Raw genomic sequence first — 25253 nt, 5'->3', positions numbered from 1 at the left:
CCCGCCAAAAAAATCTTCCATTTTCCCCACCGCCAACTTTTCCGCCAAAAAAATCTTCCATTTTCCCCACCGCCAACTTTTCCGCCAAAAAAAAAATCTTCCATTTTCTCCACCGCCAAATGAGTAAGGCTTCAGTTATTTTTTTTCTCCCAACAGTAATGAGGCTAGGGTTAACATTTTTCGGCGGATTATTTCAAACGATTCTGTTTATTTTCTGAATGTTTTATGCATTTAAAATTAAACATTGTTAATTAATCCATGTTTCAGATTCATTCTGAAGTACTTTTGAATTAAAATAAAACAGAATGAAGGAAATTAAACATTTCTAATCCGCATAGCTTTACCCCAACTGGCGTAGAAAAAAATCATGTATTTGCGTTACGTAACTGGCGTTAAAAATTCACGCATGCGCATTGTGCTCTGAATTCCGCATTGTGTTGACAATTATTATCAACGGATGCGGACTGGATTTAAATTATTTTTAGGTTCGTTGTATGCTTTTGTAATTAAAATGTATTTATGTTAGTTATATATATTTTTGTATATGCTTATAGTTTTAAGTACATCGTTTTTTAAGTAGTTTTTTAACCTGTTTCCAATGATTTAAATTATTTTTAGGTTAATTGCATGTTTTTTGTAATTAAATTGTATTTATGTTAGTTATATACTTTTTTGTATATACTTATAGTTTTAAGTACATCGTTTTTTAAGTAGTTTTTTTAAACCTTTTTTCGACCGATTATTTTAAACGATTCATTTTATTTTCTTAATGTTTGATGCATTTAAAATTATTGTTAATGAATCAATCTGCTCATAATGAATCTGAGAAAATTTTGTTTAGAAATTCTTGAGATATTACATAAATTAAGAAAAATATTCTTTAGTGCCCATAAAGTTTAAACGCTCAGTGACTCTATTATCAGTAATCATAGTATTAAAAAAATGCTTTGTTTCAGTAAAAAATATTATTATATTAATTGCAGATTAATCATTTACACTTTAATTTAAAGCATAAATTCTACGAGAGGTAACAGAAAATTAGAGAGATACATATCACGCTATGACTGAAGGTCTTTATAATATTATGAGTGAATTATATGACTATCAAAATTTGAAGTTTTAAAATATTTTGCTGAAGAATCTATTAAAGTTGGAATTGAGTAAAATATTTAATGGTACGGCCGGAGTTTAACCCCCTGCTTGGTGCAATTTTTAAAAGTCGCCAACAACGGCCTTGAGAAATGTTCAAAAGCAAAGGAGCAGATGTTCAATTATAATGCATAATAAAGACTGTCAGCTTTGGCGCGTTATCGCAACTTGGCGAAGTAGGGAGTTAAACTCCGGTTCAACCTATTTAATTATTAAAATTTAAACGAACATTAAGATTGACGAACCGGCTGTTTGCCAATGGCGGCTAGTATTTCATAAAACAATTTTAAGAAATGTAAAGACTTTTTGATATTCACAAGAGTATTTTTTTTTCATATTTTTACTTCTGAAATGAAAAGAAGAATGTATATATATATTTTTTTTTCCTATTATTAGAACACAAACAGTTATTAAAAATTTTAAGGGCATTGTGATAAAAATGCAAATGAATTAAGGATTCTTTTCAAGACAGAAAAGTTGTTTTAAAATGAAAAAGTTACATTTTAATAACATAGTTATTTTTTTCATAAATTGTTTCGTTTTTCATTCATGTTAATTGATTGAATGAATCGCAATTTTTAAAAATGTTCATAAAATTATTCATTTTTTTTATTTGCAGAATATTTATTTAGCATTATTGTTTTATTAAAATCATGATTTTTATTATACAAAATCTGGAATTCTATTGTTCTATTTAATAAATTTTTAATATGGATGTACAAATATATTAATTAAAAATGCATAATTTGTAAAAATAAATTATTGATATTTGTGAAGACAATGATAGAATTTCTATCTTTATATGGGCAAAACTAATGGAATAAGCAATGTTTTATAATTTTCTGATTCCATAAATGATGAATTGCATTAAAGAAACATAACATGTCTCTGATTCACTCAATCATTTAAATAAACGATATCGCAATAGCGAGAAGATTCAATTTATATGTAAATTATAATTTTTTAAAATGTATTTTAAATTTATTTTTATTTTTATTTTCAAATATGTGAAAAGGTTAAAATTCGTCGGAATTTAAAAGGCAATATTTTTAAATGATATTGAAAGATAATGTTAGTTTCTCAAGGAATGTATACATATTTATTGAAAAAAATGTATAAAATACAGTGATATAAATATGCTCTTGGATGTAAGCAATAGAACAAATATAAATAATTAAATAAATGTAATTTTAAATTGTGGATATTAAACCTTTTTCGCAATTCTTAAGCAAGCAATAAGTAAGTGAAAAATCTAAGCAACTCTCAGTGCTTGGCAAAAATAAGTAATATTTTCTTTAATTATGTTTTACTTTAGAAATTCAATAAGGTATTAAATACAAATATTTTATGAATTGAGAATTATCTATAAGTGAAAAACGTAGTGAAGATAATCAAGACACGAAAATTTTCTTTGAATTTTATAATTGTCATATTATTACTATATGCATTTTTATATTATAAAAGAGTTAAATAAAATATTTATATAGTTATTAAGGTTGTCTATTTTAAATAAAATGAAAGATTTTTTAGAAATATATCATATCTGGGATTTTTTTCTATCAGATGTTAATCTTCATTTTTAATATTTTCTTTTCAACTGTGTGGCGAGTATAAATTATATGAATAAATTTGCCTTCCTTTAAGTCATTTATTTTATTATTATTTTTTTTTATTAGGAAAATTTCTTCCTGTTGTCGGTACAAAAACATTTTCCTATCAAAGAGAAGTCTCTTGACATCAAAAAGTAAGATTTAATTTTCATATCGAAAATGAAGAAATAAGATTTATAATATCTTAAAAAAGGTAAGAATAATTTTAATTGATTTAAAGTTATCCTAAAGTGTTACTTTATTTAAAATTTTATTTTACGATTCATGTGCAAAAACTTTTTTTTTTTTAATATCAATTTAATAATTTACATTTTCCTGCATGTAATTTTCTCACTTAATACTTTAAAAAATAAGCTCCAAATATTTAAATGAAAAAGTACTTAGAAATATAAAGAAGTGCGAAGCGTTAATTTAATGAATTAAACTAATTTTCAAAATATGGAGAAATGAAATCCACAGAAAAATGAAACATTTCAAAATTCAATAACGGCAGTCAAAGATCGATGAAAATGATTATCTAATCAGATATTTCTGAGCTATACACATGGCAATATCCAAGAAAATCATGAAGAGTGAAACTACATAAATTTGTCGTAAATCCGAATTAATATGAAATTAAAAATGCATAAAAGAAATTATATTTATTATTTTTAAATAGGAATAATTCTTGGTTATCGAAAGTAGGAATGAAGTTACATGATAATATCGTGAAGTTGTTTTCACCTATAATGCATTTTCCTATGCTTGAGTTCTAAAGCGCTGCTACAGTGGGAAAAAACTTTTCAAGTAGGCCATCCTTATAAAATAATACAAAATACATACGTTCTATATCGTATGTATTAATTATTGACTTAATCTGATCAGATTAATAAAAGTGACTTATCCACATAAAGTGTAGATATGTGAAGCATAAAACCACACCTGGTACAAAAAAAATAGTGTCATTTTTATATTAGTAACAGTGGTGGATAATTCTATATGCCAAGTGTTAAGGAATGAAATGTGAATCAGGTTTTGCTACGTCAATTTCCAAGAGAGTACTCTTTTTTATAACACTGTTCTTGTTTAGTGTGAAAATTTACAGATTTCCATATAATTTAAACACATTATCAATGACGAATTGCAGCAAATGTTATTCCAAATGCATGTCTGTTTCTAAATGTTATTAAAAATTTTCTTTTCATGAAAGATTATAACCGACAACTTCAAACTCGCTGTGGAAGAGCTATAGGTAACTGATGACATTATTCGATGTTATGATTAGCATATTTCCACTATTTAATTTCCATATCCTAACAGTAGTAGGAATTTAATAATTTTCTATCGAAAAATATAGAAATTCTTCCCCATTTACTATAAAATTGTCAAAATAAATACGAATATATGCACTCTAAGAACTGTATAACTATAGCACGATAATATCTTGTAGAATAGTAATAGATCGAAACGGATGTTCAACAATCATTGCAATCAAAGTCCATATTCCGTATTCAATACAATTTTTATTTTTCGACAATCTTCGGGTAACAACTTCAGGAGAATTTTTCATACTTAGCAGGTGATTTCCTTTTAATTTTCCAAGCAAAATATCATTTGGCTTTGCAAGTTGGGGCTAATTTTATTTATTAGTTGTTGAATTTATGGATAGAGACTTTTGTTGAAAAGTATATCATTATAATATTATAGCTATATTGAATTACAACCGGAATTTAAAAATACAAACTTTTTTAGTGGAAATATCATTCGAATAAAATAAACGCCATTTTTTTAGTGAAGTGTATTTAGAAACTATTGTATTTGGATGATAATGAAACATATGATTTCGGAAAAGAATCCTTGGAGGAGAATGAGTTGAAGATGCTGATTACATTTTAATATTCAATTCAGTGTATTTTCTCTTTCTTAGGAAAGAGGAAAGATCATGCTTTTACAAAATGATGACAAGTAGTATTGAAATTTTTCGGAAATGAATAATTGACTAAAGGTATAAAAAATAATTGAATAATTGGTTAAACTATTAAGTCTCTTAAATGCTTAAAAGGAATTATTAATGCTTCAAAAGAATAGCAAAAGTATTAAATCAGAACATTCTTCTTAAATTCTTTCAACAAAAAGGCGAATATGAAAGCATCAATTGTAAAACATAAGAAATAGAACATTTTGTAGAAATAAATTTAAAAGGAAGTATTTAAATTAAGTAAAACAGCTCGGTAAATTGTGATGTCTTAATAAAACAATTAAAACTTAGAGAAGTAAAAATTCAAATATATTATTGGATTTACATACACGTGCTTCACTTTGCTTAAAGATTTACGTCATTTATCAAAAGTTATTTTCCTATAAATGTAAAGGATGGATTTCCATAAATCCTTAGTTTCATAATCAAAAAGGTTTCATTATGGTGGCATTATGATAATAATTTCTGATATATTTTTCAATTCGCAAATGCGCATTAACTGATAGATCAAAATTATCTAGCTAAAGTTTGCATTCTCGTCTTTATATATATCGAAAAGACATTAAAATAAACTGATTGGCAAACTTATTATTGCTATAAACTAAACTGCCTTTGTGATTCTAACATTTAGAAGTGTACATTCTTAATAAAAGTTAGTTTGTAGGGAAATAATTTTTATTTAAAATAACATTCCTTTTAAACGTTTATCGCTATTCAAAAATTCTTGGATGGATAATAAGTATCCATAAATATGAATGAATGATTTCCTATATATCCTGAACATTTAAAAAATTATTAGCGTTGTTTATTTGCCTTCATGTTTTTTCGGCCTATGCTGAAGAAATTATCAACTCACCAAACATTTAACTTTCATTTATCTTAAAGGCATTTGCAAATGATTGCAGATAAACAAGAATTACTCCTAGTGCCATGTTTAAATGGATTCAGATAAGCTCCTGGTTGAGTATTAGGATTGTGTTCAACAGCTTTCACCAAAACTGGAAGCTTGCGGTATATGTACTTTAAATACTTTCTCATAAAATATAAAAGAAAATACGCATTTAAATATAAATGACAAAGTGCCAGATAAGCCTTGAGTCTCTCAAATCAATTCTATTTCACTTCAAAATATTCCAGGAAAGAAATCCAAGGAAGAAAGTTACATGATGTAAGAGCGTGTCATGTATGATTAATGGTAATAGGAGAGATAGGGGAGAAAAAGCAACATGTTCTCTTTCATATGCAAGCTATCAAGTCTCAATTTTATTCCAAAGTTCGAGTGAGGAAATGGAATTTATTTCGCTTGCAACTTATTCACTTTATTGAAAAAAAATTCTGTTGAAAATGATAAATGAATCAACTTAAGTAGAAATTACATTTGGTTCATGTATTTTAAAAGTGGAATTCATATATATAATAGATATTCTTTTTTCTTACAGTTATAACAGATATTTAAAAAATTTAATCCAAACTTATACCAAAACTTCTTTATTAATTATACATTTATTATATTTTATTTATATTCTTCTGTGTATTCCGCTAGAATTTTTAATATTTAATTATATTAAAAATCAATACATTTACTATGGAAAAAATTTGTCTGATATTTTTTGCTATATTTTTTTGAGTGAGAATGACTTTTCCTGTTTTGACAAGAAACCATAATAACATTCTATTAAATAATATTACAAAAATGGCAATGATAAATTAAATAAAGAAATAACATTTAATAATAATAATTTTTAAATTTGTAATTAATGTCACTTAAGGAAATTTTTGTCCATTGAATATTTGTAAAACTAAAGAGTTTCACATAATAAATAAAGGTATACCCTCATAATAATATTGTCTTCCATCTTTCATATAATAATATCTTATCAGTATTTAAAGAAACATACATCTTCATTTACCGTTAACTTTATTAAATGTGACGATTTTCAATAATTTCAATCAGTGCTCATATATTAATAGTATTATGGCCAAAGCTTTTAAAAAATCGCATTATATTGAAAGTAGATCTTAAGTCAGATACTTAGTCGTTTTTATCATATATTAGAGTTAGTTAGCATAGAATGACACAAGCTATCAAAAAGAAAATAATATCTTTTGATAGAAACTTACTAATAATTATTTCTTATATGGGTCGATTTAATTTCAGAAGGAGTTTGGATATTGCGTTATTTTAATGGTATTACCCTTTCGATGTAACAAAAGGATATCAAGAGAGGATAATTTTGCTTTACGGATAATGAAACATAAAAGTGTAGTTAATCAAGGCAAAAAAAACATTAAATCATATTCTCAAAAGGTTTAAATGAAATATAGTTAGACGATGACACCAAATCGTTATCTTACAGTTCGAAACTAGACTTGAAAAGTCATATTACCACAATATGATTTTCGAAGCTCAAAAGATAACGAGAAAGGCATCAAATAATCCAAAGTCATAGAAGATCAATGATCGCTTGTATGTTTTAGCTTTGTTCTAAAGATGACTTTTTTATGTTGTTGCTAGGATTGTGTTACGGAAGATGCAGCGCATGAAAAAATTTTAAACATTGGCCAATAAAATGGAAATATAATTGATCTTTTAGTCATTTTGATCAAATGATTTATTCATTAAAAACAACATTAAGATTTAGAAATTAAATACTTGAAGGAATTTATCCCGTATTTTTGCAAAAATATTTGATAAATTTGATCTAAATCCTGCTTTTAATTTATAAAATTTGCTCAGAATTAGGTTCGTAATTGAAAATATCTATTGAAACCATAATTTAATGTAATTGAAGCTAACTATATATAATCAGACATGCTTTTAATAATAATGTCTATCTTCTTTTTAGGTCCTGGCAAATAATCATAGATATGCACTAAAAATATTTTCATAAAATACGTACGTGGATTTACTTGAAATAATAACAAAAATATTTTCATTAGGCTCTTTTTTTACTGGACAGAAATATAATTAAGTTGTAAACGATAAGAGGCTCTTACTGAAATACGTTCTTCCGGCTATATAATTAAAGATGACTCTTCCTTTAAACGGATCGTCCCCATGCAAAAGACATTCATTGAGAGCTCTGGCGTATACATATACAGCATCATACAGATAGGCTCCTTCAGCAGGTACCTAAAATTAGAATTCAACTATATTTCAGATTTTATTTCATGAAAATATATATTCACGAACATTAAATTATATATTTGACCTGAAAGAATATCAATAAAATTGTAGTATGTTATTTTTGAAGTAAAACGTCTTTTCTTTATTCCTTACTTCTTCCTCCTTTTATTCTAATAAATCCACCTCTAAATAAAATCTTTTTACATGCCACTTCTATTATAACGATTATGAACTGATCAAACAATGAATTTCATTGATACTACCAATTCTAATCAACATATATATCTCTATGGTATCTATAAGAATAACAATTAGTAATTGGTCTATTGAATACTTGTAAGCAACAAGTGAAAATCAAATATGTGCAATTAAAGCTTTCATATTTATTTTGTGAGATATTTCATTCGTATCTATAATTATTTTGAAAAAGGCACTCTGTTTACGCTAGAAGATTAACCCGAAATAAAAATCAAACTGATGTATTGTAAAGCAGAACTCTATTAGCATAAACAATACTACAATATTTTATATATACATCTATTATATATATATATATATATATATATATATATATATATATATATATATATATTGTAGCACTGGTATTCACTACTGACTTTTTAGCATTTCGATCTAAGATAACTAGGAATGGAACAATGGAACTGGCTAACTAGGCAACATTTGTTTTTAATATGACGAAAACTCTTCAAATCCTCAAATATCAGAGAGAAACTGTTGCTAAAGTGCACACCATATTAACCTTTTTAATCATCATAAAGGAAAACATTACAAACATAACATATAAACAAAAACAAAACAGGCAAAACCTTCATTATAGGTTTCAAACAATACTTAGAAAGAATTCAACTAATGGATAGAATCCATCTCTTTTTGTCCCTCCGATTTAAATTCATGATTCATGGCTATTTTAAACACGGGTGCTATTAAATTCATCATCCTATTTTTTACATGTATCACCACTTGCTATTTATATTTTTTCAACAAATACAAATATTTATAAGAAATTATATACAATAAGAAATATCAAAGAATTAATATCAGCTAAGAATATGGTTTTGTCATTATTGATTTCCAATTCTTAAATTTAGATGGTGCTAAAGAGAAACAGATTATGTACCCCATTTCTTGAAATTTTAATGCATTCTATCAATAGAGAGAAAACGAGGCTATGTGAAACATCTTGAAAACTTAATTTACTTCTGGTTCCTTTCAAGAAAATAACAAGCTGTTTCCGAGAGGAAAAAAAAAAATCATTTTTTTTGTCTTTTAAAATGTTCTTTGCCCTTTGTATAAGCGATTTATTTCAATACTTTCTTTTTAATCTGATTCAATTGATTGCCTTTCTATTGTTAAATTAATTTTTTTTCCTGGAACTTTTCATTAACAAAGCCAATAAAGAATAATAGTAAAAGAAATTCATTGTTTTTCATGCTGTATTCCTTTAAAATTCAACACAATGCAGACATTTATTTCTTGTTCTTTTTAAAAGAAATGAAACATTCAGATCAAAGAGAATTTTGGAAATCATTGTGTTTGATTCTGCTGTTGTAGAAAAAGGAAATCCGTAATGGATTTTAAATAAGGAAATGGTATTTTTATTAAAATAATATAAAAAATGAAAAACAATCCGAATTTTTGTAAATGTGCCTTTATTTTATTGTTCTGTGTTTTAAAATCTATTGAAACGTTGTTTTCAAAAGAAAAAAAATATACACATAATTAATTTGAAAAATAAATTTGTAATATAACTCAGACATTATTCAACATTCGATGTCTTATTGGCTATTTTTATATTAAAGCCCAGCTTCATCAATTTTGACATTTTGTTACGTTTCATGAATATTAAGATTTCAAAAGAATTATGAACAACACTATCCAATATTTTCTGAATGAATTGTTGAAATAATCCAAAAAAATTTTACATAGGTTAATTCTTCTTAACATCAAACAAATTTTATCCAAACTTTAACTCACGCGACTAAAATTTGGTCAACATCATTGATGAATTTTTCCAGGACATTAAAATTCTAGCTGCCATCTGAAATAAACTTCTTAATACTCCTTCAGATTCCTGAGTATCATAATATTCCTGCGAGTTAGTAGGTCCAAATAATAATCGAATAACATACTCTTACAAAAGATAACACATAAATGGCGATACATTCTATTGCAAGATTATTTGCACTCATCTCCAAGTTGCCTATCCAGATGCCATTTAAAAATATTTAATTTAAAATTTAATATATTTAAACACTCTAGTTGGGTTTAAAAATACATTTATTGTGCTCTCTTTACTTAAATGATATTCAGTTATGTTGCATAAAACATAAACTAAAATAATAATAATAAAAAACCATGAATCTAAAAATATAATTAAAATACTTAAAGCAAATCCAATTATTAAAATCTTTAATTTTTTTTTCAATCGAGAGTTTATCTTAACCCTTCTTTGCATGATGATGGAAATTTCCCACATGACATTTAGTGAAAAAAAAAATCAATTCAAAACACGTGTACTGTAAAATGGTTGTTGCTGACAACTTTTTTTGCACGACTATTGCGTGATAAGGAACGTAGCTGTCAAAAAATAAAATGTCACAATCATTAAAGCTGGTTTAAACTTGCCATTCCGCTGTTTTTAGTGGTTGGAAGAAACGTGTGGTTTTTTGAATATTTTTATAAATAATCTGATTTTTTTTTTTTTGCTTATAAAAGCGATAATGAATGGAGGAATTTAGAAGAGAGATATATTGAATATTTTGTACTCAATTTAATATATAAATTTACATGGTGATAGATATTTCCATCACACTGTGTTTTTAATTATTTTATATTATATATTTATGCTAAGATTTTTTAACGTTTTTTTTCTTTAATCTAGAGCATGGATTTTATCACCTTAATTTATTTCACAAAAAATAAAAAAATAAAAACTATGCATAGAAGAATTAAATGTAAGTACAAAAAAAAAATTAATATCCATACCCTTTTCATTCCTCCCAGGCGACTAACAGGATTTGGAAAATTGAAAGGAGGCAACTGCATATACTTGTTCACTTTTACAGTGAAGTCTTCAAAACCCACTGGAGGAGAGCCAACAACACCAAGATAAGATTGAAAAGCCTTTTTAGCTACGTCTTCTATCTCATCTCGCAACAAACCTAAAAGATAATTGGAAATTGCAAAATAGTATACAAGACAAATGGCTAAGTGAAATGCAACTCACTTCAAGCTAATATAGTAATGGCTTATGAAAATTCGTCACCCTTTTTTTTCTCAAATATTATATGCGAGGTTGAAAAAAATCACTTAAAGTATAACTTATATATGATATTTTTGAAAAGTTTCTCAATGAAGTACATATTATAAGCTATGTACTTTCTAGAAATTTTTGTGCATGTATTGCATATTTTTGTATATAGCTTCTTTTTGTCAGTTAATATGAGAAAGCAGGAGCTTCAACATTAGATATCTGATTAATTTGCACAACTGTTATTTAGATACATTATTTTTAACTAAACATGGATCAGATAAATGATGATTCATGTCTTTGTTATTCTTAATGGTGATGAAAAAAGTGTTTTAATAATTAATATAGTAACATTATCTCCGAAATTCAAGATTACAATCATGTACAAATTATTGTTAAAAGATTACAATCATTTGCATGTAAATGATTGTAATCTTGTAAGATAAGAAAGAGATTATTCTTCTTATTCATAATCAAGTAAATAGTATTTGCTAACTTCACTGAATGCCTTTGGTGTTTCAAAGACTTCTGGTACAGACTTAAATGTGCATCAATGTTCGAACCTTTATTATGTTAAGTGCATATAGAGTAGGGAAATTTGTCCAAAAGTATTTTTTTTTCATTGCCAATAATTCAAAGAAAAAAATCGACTTACTTTTTTTAATTTTTGCAAAAGGCTTTAACAAATTTGAGTATAAAATAAACAAACATTTTTAACAGATGTATTTACTTTACTGAAAATTTTAGAATTTTTTAGATTTTGGAATTAACATGGAGTTGATTGAATTTTCTCTTTGAATAAAAAATGAATTATTTAAAGTAAATTAGTTTTAATTTAAAGTTTATTGAAAGTGAATAAAATGTGTGACTTCAGCATTTATTTGTTATGTTAAAAATTGCCCTTAGATTCGTAAAATAAAAGACAAATTTTAATCACATTCATAAAGGAGATTCTGGGATAAGATACCCTATAGCTTTAAAAATCTAATCTGCCTTTGAGTTTTTTAGAATTTTTCTGTGTTCACTTTAATTTTTTAAAAATAGATATTGAACTTTTAAATTTTTTAAACTCAAATCTGTAATAATCCAACACACATTTTTTTAATGTATTTCTTCATGATAATCACATCTCTTTTTGTATTTTATGTTGATAATCATTTTTGTACTTTTCTTTTACAGCAAAAGTTTCTTCAAGGTTCGTCTAATGTTTTCACCTAATTACATTCGACCATTTTATTTGCGTAACAAAGCATTAAAAATAATTTTTTTAATTATGTTCTGAACTAATGAAATTTTTCTCTAGTGTAAAGTATCGCCATAATCCTAATATACATATGTTTGATTTATAGTCTGCTCCTTTAAAGAAAAAAATAGAACCTTTTCTTTGTGATTTATTTCTTCATATTCAATTTGCGACACTTTTCGAAGATATTAACACTTATGTTTGTCTTTTCTTTCATTTTCAAAGAAAAGTTACGAGATTCTAATTACAGAAAATCCTCGGAGGTTTGCATTAGTTTCTTGATTATTAATTAATATTGAAACGGATTCTGTTTGTCGTGAATAAACTTACATCATTTTCAAAACCTTGCTTTTGGAAAAGTCAATAATGTAAATAATTAATTATGCTGTGTGATTAAATGATATTTATTCAGTATATACAATAAGATTGCAAAATAAATAGTGCTAAAAGATATTTCTCTATAAGAAAACAAAAATTACTTAAACAAGGACTCATTGTATTTCATAAAGCAGTTTATGAGTATTTATATCACAGCATATTCAAAATTTTCCCAAAAGATTTAATATGATGAAAACACAACAAATAAATGTATGCACATAAAAATATTCATTTCTAAATCTCCACATAATCAATCTGTTTTTGTTTTTTTTTACGCACAAACGATTAGGAATTTTTTAGGGATAAATTATTGTAAAGAAATAGGATATAATATGAAGGAAATTATGGTTTGTGGTTTAATAAATAATTCTATCAATATTCAAGGTTACACAGTGTAAATCTTCTCTTAATAAAAGCTCTATATAGAAAGTATATAAAATAGGAACGATTTCCATTAAATAATTCTGTCGTAAAAATAAATTGATTTTGAAATATAAATAATTCCTTACCTTTCAAATATCTCCTAGGATTTTGAATTTCGTATTGTTCAATATCTACACCAACAACATAATAATCTCCTTTGTTTAACAGTCCTCTTTTTTCCATGCTTACCATAAGTCCGAGATGTTCAAAATAGTAGCCGAGTACAACATAAACTGCAAAGAGAAATCATAATGATATTTACTAAAATACTATTTGTAACTAAAACAACAAAAGATAATTAATGTATTCAATTAGTGCTCTACGGAATATTTCATCTATATACGGGCATTAATTATTGCATTTTAAAATTTCCTTACATAAAATGAAAATTGAATTGTTCTTCATTTTTTTGAAATAAAAAAAAATCAGAAATACCAGAAAATTGAAAAAAAAATGAATTTGTTGACACTTTTTAATAAAAAAATTGAAGATACCATAAAATTGAAAAAAAAAATCTAATAACAATTAGATATATTAAAGACAAAAATAATGAAAATTATTATCAATTTCCTTCTCGGGAAGAGATGTTTCATTTTCGAGTTTTCAACACATAAAAATGATATATGAGATGCAAGGTATGCAATATTTCTGAATATTTTACTTACTTAGTGGTTAAGAAACTGATGAGTAGCTATATACTAGAAATCATTTAGGAAAATTCAGTTGTAGATTTAATATATTTAAATGGAGAGTTTTCAGTTAGCAATTGATTCAAGCAAAGATCATATTTATTTCAATAAGCGAATCACAAGCAAGCCAATGCATAAACATTTTTCCAGCCAAATATTAACATTTACTTATAAATAACAAAATATTAGTTAAATTAAGCTGTTCTTCTTCAAGAACAAGAAAAACTATAGCAATGCAAATAATAAATATAAGTTCATTATTTTAATGCGCCATTCTATTGAACAATTACAATATATCACGAGTGAAAATACTTAAAATAAGGCTTTAAATATCTTTGCGGTATCTTCTAAGCCAGAATACATTTAGTAAATCATCAACCTTCAATTTCGAGCGGTATTATTATGCTTCCTGAAATGTATGGATTCACTAAAGCTAATGTTCCAAATTTCATTAAAATATTGGCCGTTTGCAAAAGATATATGTTTTATTAGTTTTTGGAGAAAATAACTCATTATTGGCATTAAAAAATGACACAGAGATTGTAAAATAAAAACAAGGAAATTAGGAATTTTTAAAATAATTTAATTGACAAAGAATCCCTGAATGGAAAAAAATGAAAAATTACACATATTTAATATGAAAAAATACGCGTATAATAATCATTTCATATGAAATAGGAGTGTAGAAAAATATAGAAATTCAAAGATCTGTAGCAAGAGCATTGAGAATATATATAATATCTGTACGAATTAAATTTTTTTCAAATGTCGAACGTATATTTGAGCAAAAAAGGAATGTTATATAAACTTTAATTACCTGACGCCAGAGAAACTAACAAACAAACTTTGAAAACAAATGTAGATCATTATTTTAGTAAGAATAGAAAAAAAAAATTCAGTTTCGGATCTTTCTAGATTATAAAAATACTCTTAATTATTTTTCGCCATATATACGGCATATGAAACATTAATAGAAAAATGATAAAAAATTACACTGAATATTTTTCTAAAAAGTGTTACAACTGAAAATTTTAAGCATCATTATTTTTTATTATCCTAATATTTTGAAATGAATTATTTTGAATTACATATTATACATTTATTCTTATCTTGTATGCTTCATTTCGAATCGTTTCTAAGCACAAAATAATTATATTTTTAAGAAAAATTTGTACTGTTGAAAATGCCATTTTTTTAAACCAGAGGTTACTTCCATTTATTTGAGTGAATTCTATTCATTTACTCTCTGAATTTTCTTTAATAAAATGAAAAAAAATTAAGTTACATTATTGACTGCGAAAAATTTGACATTTAGTTGTTGTTGTGGAAAGAGTAAAAAGTTTTTCTTTCCCTTTTTGTGTTTAAAAAAATGTATATAGGTCTTATTGCGTTTTAAGGAAGAATATCATGAAGGAACTATTTACATTTTTCAAAGCAGTTATGATGCTAAAAACGTCTCAACAGTTAGGGAAATAAATACAAGAAAACCAATGAGTTGCATTTATAACAGAATAAGATTGTGCTTTATACTATACCACAGCTTATTTAAACAAACGGAAAGCTAACATTTTTCTTCAAAAAGCAAATTATGCTTCTTTCGACAAAAATGCATGGAAATCTATAATAGGGTTAAAATAAGTACTATATACTCGAGTTTCCATAAATATAATTTTTGAAATATTTTTTATCGTTTTCAACAATAAAGTCATCTTTGTTAGAGATTTACTAGAATAATACAGATTGCCAAATAGTCAAGCTTAGTTGAGTCTTATTCTTCATACCTCTACACAATGTATGCAATTTCTACTTAAGACTCTTTCACCATCGGAAGTACTTTATTTGATTTCCCTGGCCTCCGATTCTCACTCGGGAAATATTTTATGTGTGGACATCGTAGTTCTACCCTTTTCTATCTTCTCTCAGTATTATACTTTTAATCCATCGTAATAAGAAAATAATGTCTTTTCTGAATCATCTCTGTTCTTAACGCACATATCAAATGTCACATTAACGAGGAATGCAGAATTCTGTGAATAGTTAATAACATATTTAAAAATCATTTTAATATGTTTCTTCTAAATTATCTACAAGCGTATTCTCAGTAATTGAACGAAAAACTTGTTATATTTACTCTCCGATCTAACTTAAATTCCATTAAAAAATATGATATTTAAAATAAGGTAAAGGATACATTTTGCTTTGTTATATTTCCTTAAATATTCAGCATTAAGTGAAAATGCAGTTAAAAAAAATTTGAAATTGCAGTTTAATCTAGAACAAGTAATTCCTCATGCATATTTTATGAATTTTCATTATAGCATTATGCTCAAACAGTCTTACAGTTATTAACATACATAATTTCTAATGTGAAAATCACTATACGTATATTTTGCTACAACTTATTTACATAATAATGATGAAACCTCAAAAAAGTTTTGCTAATCAGAAAGTCGTCTTTGTAAATTCAGACATCATAGTCAGTTTTGAATAAGAAAACAAAATATCTTGTCGAATCATCGTGCAGCGTTTTATATTACAATCTTACCCTCTTTTTATACATATTTAAAAGAATAATCGATATTTTATAATTTTATATTTTATGTTTTGGGGAAAGCACACATTTTAAATACTCGAAATTTGGATTTTAGCTTGTTCTTATAGTTTCGTTAAGGGAACACTAACTGGAAACAAAAGATTTGAGCGTGGTAACTTACTGTTTTTCTTAATTAAAGAGACTGAACTTTTCTGTATGTTTAATAATAAAATCAATATATATATATATTAGAAGACGAAAATTGATTTTAAAATGTTCTGTCAAAAAGTATATAGAGCTGGTTGACATACACACACAAGAAGCTTAGTCCAAGTGTCTAAGTCTTCTAATATGTCTCTAAATATTTATATGTTGGTTACTAAAGATTTCTTTATGTGGATACAATTAAATGCGTTGGTTTAAGAAAACTACCAGTAAACCTGACCGGATAAGAAGAATTAATTGATTTTTAGTCAACATTTTATTAACATTTTATTAATCAACATATATTTTCGAATCTATAATACAAAGATAAAGTTTCCTATAAAGCAAAGATAAATTCGTTGAAAAAAGTTGACCTTAAACAAACATTGATTCAAATTTCACGTAAAATTAAAAATTCTTGGAGCAATAGTATTTGCTAGTTTGTGATGTATGAATCTACTAGTTTGTGAAGAAATAAATATTTTTACTTATTTTAATACATATAGACTCTTTATTATAGTTATATAGTTCTAATCAATGCACAATATAGTTGTTATTTGCAAATGAATATTTTTATTACTTAAATTTATAGTTAAATAATATTAATACAGACCACAATACTGCAAAAAAGGCAAGCCCATTTCACAAAAAAAAAATCAAATGAAGGACAGTCATGTTTTTAATATATTTATGTACATTCTTGGTTAAAAGATCATTTAAATTGTTTGAAAGAAAATAAAAAATATATCTTCCTTCATAGACAATTATAATAAATAGTTATTTGTCACCTGTTAAATATAAGTTTTGATATTTGCCCTCTCTCTTTTTGAAATTAGTTGTCCAAATCTGATTAATTTTTCAAAAAAGAAGTTTGAGATTGCCCGTGTAATTGGTTTACTAATACATTTCTAGAAATAAGATTTTTTAAGCATTTCATTCATTGAATAAACCTTTAATGTCAGTGTAAAAATCAGGTAACTCTCCAGTAAAAATACTTTATATGGAACAAGAAATAGGTTATATTACAAGAGCACTGTCTAAAGGGTAGGGTGCATGAGACATATTATTTTGAAATAAATTGCCTTTTCGTATGATAGACAATTCTTCATTAGTTTCTGTAAAACTAAATGCAAATTTATAGCTCATAATTCGATTATAAAATTCTACAAAATTATCATGTTACATCAAACTGACAGTGGTGATTAAAGTATCGTTAATAGCTAAGTCTCAAGAAATGAAAATATTAATAATAAGAGTGTAATTTGATAAAGGAAAATAATATTATTTTTATTGACAGGTTTTATTATAATTCTTTGTAAGAAATCGAAATAATTTATTACAGTTAAAATTTATGCTACTACTTTTTTAAACTGTTTTCTTTGTCAAGAACATTGGAAATTTTAACACGGACAAATGTTTAGATTATTAAAATAGAAATATGAGTTTAATAATTAATTAAATCAATTGTACAGCCCTTAAATTGTATTACAGTTATACCCACGAAGTTGCGAAGTATTACACTATATTACATTTTCCAATTATTAAAGGTAACTATTCAGTAAACAAGACACAAAAATGTTTGTAATTTCTACAATTTATCAAAAAAAGTTTTAATACATTTCTGTCAAAATTTTCAATAAAAATTATTGCAATTAATCGTTTTAGAGGCCATGGGAAGTATGTTTCTCACCAAATTTTTCAGTTTGTGTAAGAAATTATGTGGATGGGCTCCAGTTCTGACAAATTTTACAATTAGACAAAAATTTAAATGTTTCAGTTCCTTATCTCACATACAATGGTGTATCTTTATTTGCTTCTTAATTACTAATTGAGCATATTAATTAATTAATCAAATTAAATTCATTTAATAAGTGAAATGAATCACTTTACTTAAGCCAATCTTAATCCTAAAACTATTTTAATATACCATGACTAGAAAAAGAATAGCTTTTTAAAGGGTTAAAAGAGAAACCAAAAAAATATGTGTTACATATGGTACTAGAACTTCTACTACAAATTGTGCTTTAATTTTCTTAATTATTTTTGAAAAAAATATTTCATTAATTAAGAAAAATAACAATACATAAATAAATAATCTGATGTTCAAGTGCATCTTCCTAACAAAAATTCGAATGTTACTACCTTCCTAAAGGAAAAATAAAGATGTTTAAACAGCAAATTACAGTTTTATTCCAATTAATAATCAATTTTCCATGCAATCAATTTTAATTGGTTATTTACTGTTTCAAATTAGGCAATTAGTTAGTCTTAATTTACTGGAATTCAAATGTTTATTTGAGATTAATTATCGACTGATTTACGGTGAAATAAATTTGTATTCACCCACAATTTGAGAATCTTTACAAGTCTTAATCATTATAATAGAGTAATAATATATTGGGTAAAGTTTGAAAGGCGTTACTATATTGCTAACTGTAAAAGGACTTTTAATACTTCATATTTCGAAACAATGCAATGGCGTATGTAGTATTTATCAAGTAAATAAATTATGGATGACGGATATACAATGCGTCTTTAATGAAGCATTTTATTTAGTAGTATCAATACACTGAGTTTTATTGATGGACAGAATAAACTTATATATTTGATTAGAAAAGTATATTCATTTCAAAGATTATCAAAAACGCAATCAATGCATTATCAAAAATGCAATTACTATGGAATTATTTGGGATATTTTACTCAAAGAGAACATAAATATCTATGGAAGGAATTGAAGAATAAATTATTCCATTACGAATAATTATTACATCTCCAGTCCCAGTGGTTACAGACAAATTCTTGTTTTTTTTCTAAAGCGTTTTGTGTATTATAAATGCAGAAAATGGAAATAATTTGTTACTTCTGACATTTGAAGTAACTTGTAGAATGAAAAAGTACATTTCAATTTTTTATTCTCTTTTTAAACCAATTTCAGCTATCATCTATCGAAAAAATATAATTCTAGATATCCAGTTAATTTTAATGTGAGCATAAAATAAGAATGAATCGAAAAAGCTTTTGAGGATTAATAATTTCATTAAGTTATTTTTTAAATAAAGTATAAAGCTTTGATGCTGTAGAATGCCTTCATTACGATTTACAAGCTTCCCGCCCTAAAGTTGTTTGTAATAGCGATTAGCCATTTTACATCACAGATTTCTAAAGAAATTGTATAATATTTTATATAATTAAACTATGCTAGAAGAATCTTATTTGTTTTGATTTATTAAAAAATAATTCAGAATCATTAGAAAACTATTATTTTTTTAGAATATTAGTTAGCATATTAACATAAAAAACTGTCAAAAATTCCAAAAATATTTAAATATTCTTATTGAATACCAACAACAAAATGAATTTCCAGAAGGTTATTGTTTCAATGTAATCCTTAAGTTTGTATAATCACTATGTGATGTAAAGGTGTTTGAAAAAATTACGAGCACCTATAATTTTTCTGATATTTTTTTTAATTTTATAATAGTATTTAATAAATCATTTAAGGAGTTAAATATCAAGCAGAAAAAAAATTATTTTTAGTTAAAATTTAGTAATTTTTTTCAATATTTTATATTTAATATATTATAAATATTAAAATATTTGGATAGAGTAAAAATTGGAAATAAAAATAGGGAAATTCATATTTTTACATTATTCTGAGTTTATTTTTACTTCAATTCCAATATTAGGTGCTAGAAATAGTTTTAGTAAATGATTTTAGTTTATTGGAATTCAGTTATAAAAACAAACGATTTTATTAAAAAAATTTTAGCTCCGCATGTTAATTTTACTAACGCAAATGATGTTGTTTATTTCGACCATAATTTTTTATTGTAAAGTCTATATTATTCTTTTGATAAAAAAAAAATAAATAAAAAAAACATTCTTTGCTCTTCGTTGTTATTTTATGCTATTTCATTTCTTATGTTTTTTTTTTTTACAACAAATACTTATTTATTGATGTTATTTCTGTTTTAGGTTAAAGGCATTTTTGAGGCAATTATAATGTTTTCTCAGTTATGGTAAGATCAAAAAATTATGTTCAGAAGAATGAAATAAGATTTTTGGTTTGAAATAAATGTGGCTTGCATTCCAGAACGGTGAAGACACGCATAAAGTGTTGTGAATAACTTCCTGAAAATTCCTAACCACTATGCTATATATAAATGATCTGTAGAAAACAGTCTCCATCAATTCGTTCTAAAAGAGCCATAATTAATCGAACTCTTTCTCATCCTCAATCTTCTTCCGAAATAAAAAAGGAGTTGTAACCGTCTTGTTCGAGTAGATATGTGCGCATATTATTTTAAAATCTTCATATGCAAAATATATCAAAAGGAGAAAACTGTCTATACTAGTTAAACTGCAAATGATTATTCCTACGAAAAAAAAAAAAATGGGCAAAACAGTATATTGTCCTTGGAAATTGTATATTGTCTTGGAAAACAGTAATTTGTCCTAGTTTTCTCAGATAAAAAAATAAATTTAATTTGGGCGAATTTGAAGGCTTCCGATATTATTGGTACGATTTACATAGTGAACAAACTATTTTTCTTAACACCAATTCGGCGGTGGTCGTATTATGGTTTCGGGAGGATATGCTCGTAATTGAACAACTCCGATGGTATTTTTAAAATCCAAAACTAATTCTGAAGAAAATCAAAACATACTTGAAAAAAAAATGTTACCAGATGCTCCTCTTATTAAAACTCTGCAATATATTTATCAACAACATAATGCCTCTACCCATGTGTCTACAAAGTTGTGATTTTGAGCAAATGAAAGACTTATTGGGCTGGTCATCAAAACTTCTAGCCTTGAGCCCTACAGTAAATTTGTCGGGAGTAATAACTCGTGATATTTATTCAAGCTTACATTGTTACTACAATAAATATAAATAACATAATGCGATCAAAAATTCATGAAAAAAATATCCAAACATTTTTTAGAAATATTTGTGGTTTCTATAATATCTTGATTCGTAGATATCGTACAAAAGAAAAAATACACATTTTTGAATAATTAACTGAATTTTGGGACAAATTTTTTACTGGGACTATTATATTTCCCAGTTTTCCTTCTGTGTAAAAGTTAAACATGAAAAAAATTAAAAATTGAAATGAAACATTATTCAAAATATATTTAAATAGTGCATTTATTCATGTTTTTATTGCTTTAAAAAATGATTTAAAATGTAGAAATATTTTTTTTATTGGCCCTATCATTTTTCCCATCACTGTATAACTAAAATTTTAATTCAACATTTTCTCTTACAAGAATTAGATAATATTTTTCAATAAACCAGTGTGCCATAAATATGCAATATGATTTATTTTTATTGCTAATTTTTATGATCTGATATAAATGTCATACTTATTTTTACTGAATGGGATTGCTCATACACATTTTGACAGTTTCATGCCTCGACAGATCCATAGCAACAATAAAAACCTTTTTTAAAATACTGACATGTGGTTATATGATACTTTTCTTAGCAATTTTTCATAAAATAATGCAGCAATTTATGAAGTAGTTTAATAACAGTTTAAAAACGTGGTTTAATGTTTGCCATTGTTATTAAATCAAGTGCAAAGCATTAGGAGGAAGCGAAGATCGAAAAGATTGCTTATAATGGCAGGATTTTTTTTAAAGTTTCATACGTTCAAATATTTTCTACAAGTAAACAAATAATAAAATAAAAAATGAACTATTTTTAGACCGAAAAGCAATAGGAGATCTATATTTGTAAATCGATCTTATAGAATCTCCGAACATTTCATCTTACAAGAGTATTGATTTTTCCTCGGTACTCGTCTTTGCCTTTACAAAAGATCCTAAGCTAGGTACCAAAAGGTCGGATAAGTACTTCTGAAATTCTAGTAAATATTTACTTTAGATAAGTTAATTTTATTTTGTAGGCATTCCAGTATATATTGAGTACATAAAATAGTCAAATTCTTATTGAAATAATCTCAGAGTATTTTATTTTCTTAAGTATACAAAACACTTAGAAATGCACTACATCAAAATTTTCATACATCACTATATCCTCGAATGTCTACATGAAATAAATTGTTCCACATAATTAGAAGTATTCTGAAAAATCGGAGAATTCATAAAATTTAAAATGAAACGAAGTTTGATGTTCTTTGAAATTCAATTTATAAGTAATTTTTCCATTTCTCATATAAATAAATTTTGCATTCTAAAAGAAAATATTTTTCAAAGTAATTTATAAAGTTGATATATCATTTTCCATCGAATATTCAGTTAATATAGTATTTATGCTTTATTTCATTATTAAGAAACTAGACATTGATATCCGGCAAAATGAACTATAATAAAGCAGTTCACAGTTAAAAACCCATTTTAAAAAAATACGAAGGATATTTTGGTTCGTTTCACATAATTTGAATCATAATCAAATCAACACAGAGTTTATAGGTCTCTCTCCAAATTTTCTCCTACCCGTCAAACTCAGATTTAACTTTCCCCAGATCCAAATTCTAGACTTTCATCTGAAAATCTTTTTAACCTGGAGTTTCAGCAACCCAAATCAGTATTTGTCAGGTCACCGGGAACTTTATAATTAACGCTAAATGTTATTAAGGCATCAAGTTTTATATCTTAAAAGTTTTGCAATTTAGTGTTGAATAGCTCGGATATTGAAGGAAAACCTTTTTCAATATTACATGAGAACTATGTTAAAATTGGTTGGTTTTCAATCTTCATATATTCTCGTATGTTAAGTTTATGAATAATTTTGCAAAGAACAAAAAATTATTTCTTTTTTATAATACCAAGCCTAATTAAAGCTCAATGGTATCGTTCTATAAATATGTGAAATTTGAAAAAATATAATTTTTTAAGCCAAATTTATGCTAAAAATTAAAATATTTAGCATACATTGATCTATTTGTTACTTCAGTGTAAAATGAAATAATTCAAGCATTCAACAGTTGTTTGGAGGTAAATTGATTTAACAGTACTAAATCCGTGTTTTGAGGAACATAATAATAATCTTTGATGAGTTCGTAAATTCTAGATTGTCAGCCAAAAGTGAGAGCAATCTTTAGTCAATAGTCTAAACATTCACGACGTAGAAAGGAAATAAAGTAATTCAAAATAAAGTTTAATGCGCTCCAGCCGCACATACGTATCGTATTGGGCTGAAACCTGAGGTCTTCTGATTTTCCAAACAAAAGCTTTTGTATAAGACCACCGAAGCCTGCATGCTATTAAAAAATGTCATCACATTAAAGGTCCAACTTTAATAGCTATTCAGTTATATTTAATTTTTCTGCATCCTATTTTTAAGATATTTCTGGTTCAGATTGTGAGAGACACATCATTTTTTCATATTGCGTTGCCATAAAATTGGAAAATGACTAACAGATAGTTCGGCCGAAAAATACTGAAATATTCTATAATTGGTAGATTATACTATTAAAAACTGAAATGAAGTAACACGGATCCTACTATGCCGAACTTACATTAACTTGGAAACCTTAATATATAATATTTCTCGACTGTCAAAAATAAAAAAGAAGGAACCAAAAGTTAACATAATGAACGGACAATGGGAAATATCCGTATTTTTTTCTGCTTAAAAAATATATCATTCTGAAGTTTTCTGTCAACTCATTGACTCAAATTCTAAGCAATCATTTATTCATTTTTAGAAGGATTTGTTTTCTATCGACTCCATCATTCACATCAATCAATCTAAATTTTAATTTATTTTGATATATCTCGATTTATTCGATGTCAAAATTGCAATTGTTGAAGGATTACTGTTCAATAAAATGTATTGAATTTTATCCAAAATGTCTTTAAAATATTTTATTTGTTGTAGTCAATTATATTTTGACATTTTTCCATTCAAATTTCAGGAATGGAGCATAAAGCTTCACTTCACAGCAAGATTAAATTGTAGAGATCAAAGCGAACAGTAACCCTATCCGTGGATAGTAAAAAAAAATGTTATCAATTTTTCAAATTATGCATAAAATGAGTATGTATCTTTTAACCTATACATTTCAGTATCACAGTCTATAATGGAAATGAATAGTCAGCTGAAAATTACAAGTATTTTGAATTGGCTGCAAATTTTGGTGATCACTTGGAAATGGTTTGCCATAAAAGACTCGATTCTGCATCATCGATAACGAATTTGATTCAAAAAATTTCTGTTTTTCCATTCCATTTTTTTTTTTTTTTCATTTACAATAAAATTAACGACAATCAAACTAAAATGTTTTTTTTTAATCTAAGAATTATTTTGATTGATTTATGTTTAGAAATTTTTGAATATTATTTATATTAAACTGTTAAACATGATTTTAATGACTTATTTATCAAATATTCGCAAGACTTGAAATAATAATAATAATAAAAAAAAGAAGCAGCATATTTAAAAAAAAAAAAAAAAAAAAAAAAAAAAAACTGATGAACAAATATATTTAAAAGAGCAGAATACATCAGTTTATATTTCATGTACATTAAATTACGAGACTCTCTTTGTTCAAATTGCATTTACGAGAATAATAAACTTTGTTAGAAATAAGAAATTTTTGAAGAATTTAATTAAATTTTGAATGTAAAAGATTTTGATAGCAAATATTGTACTCATTTTCAGTATTTAGTTTACTAAAGAAATTTTTTTCAAAA

General features: G+C 25.7%; 1 protein-coding gene across 1 annotated transcript in view; it reads right to left on the bottom strand.

Moving 5' to 3' along the window:
- The window catches only part of LOC129966636 (guanylate cyclase 32E-like), a 332599-nt gene that overhangs the window by 101688 nt on the left and 205658 nt on the right, over positions 1 to 25253 (bottom strand). Inside the window, exons 3-5 of the mRNA XM_056081138.1 lie at positions 13245 to 13391; positions 10850 to 11025; positions 7714 to 7849 (exon numbers count right to left, since the gene is read on the bottom strand). Of these exons, the coding sequence (XP_055937113.1) occupies positions 7714 to 7849; positions 10850 to 11025; positions 13245 to 13391 (459 nt within the window). The remainder of the gene's footprint in view (positions 1 to 7713; positions 7850 to 10849; positions 11026 to 13244; positions 13392 to 25253) is intronic.

The sequence above is a fragment of the Argiope bruennichi genome, chromosome 1 (genome assembly GCF_947563725.1).
Source record: "Argiope bruennichi chromosome 1, qqArgBrue1.1, whole genome shotgun sequence".
Taxonomy (NCBI): Eukaryota; Metazoa; Arthropoda; class Arachnida; order Araneae; family Araneidae; genus Argiope; species Argiope bruennichi.
Note: the sequence above shows the minus strand (reverse complement) of the source record. Positions and strands in the feature narration are given on the sequence as shown.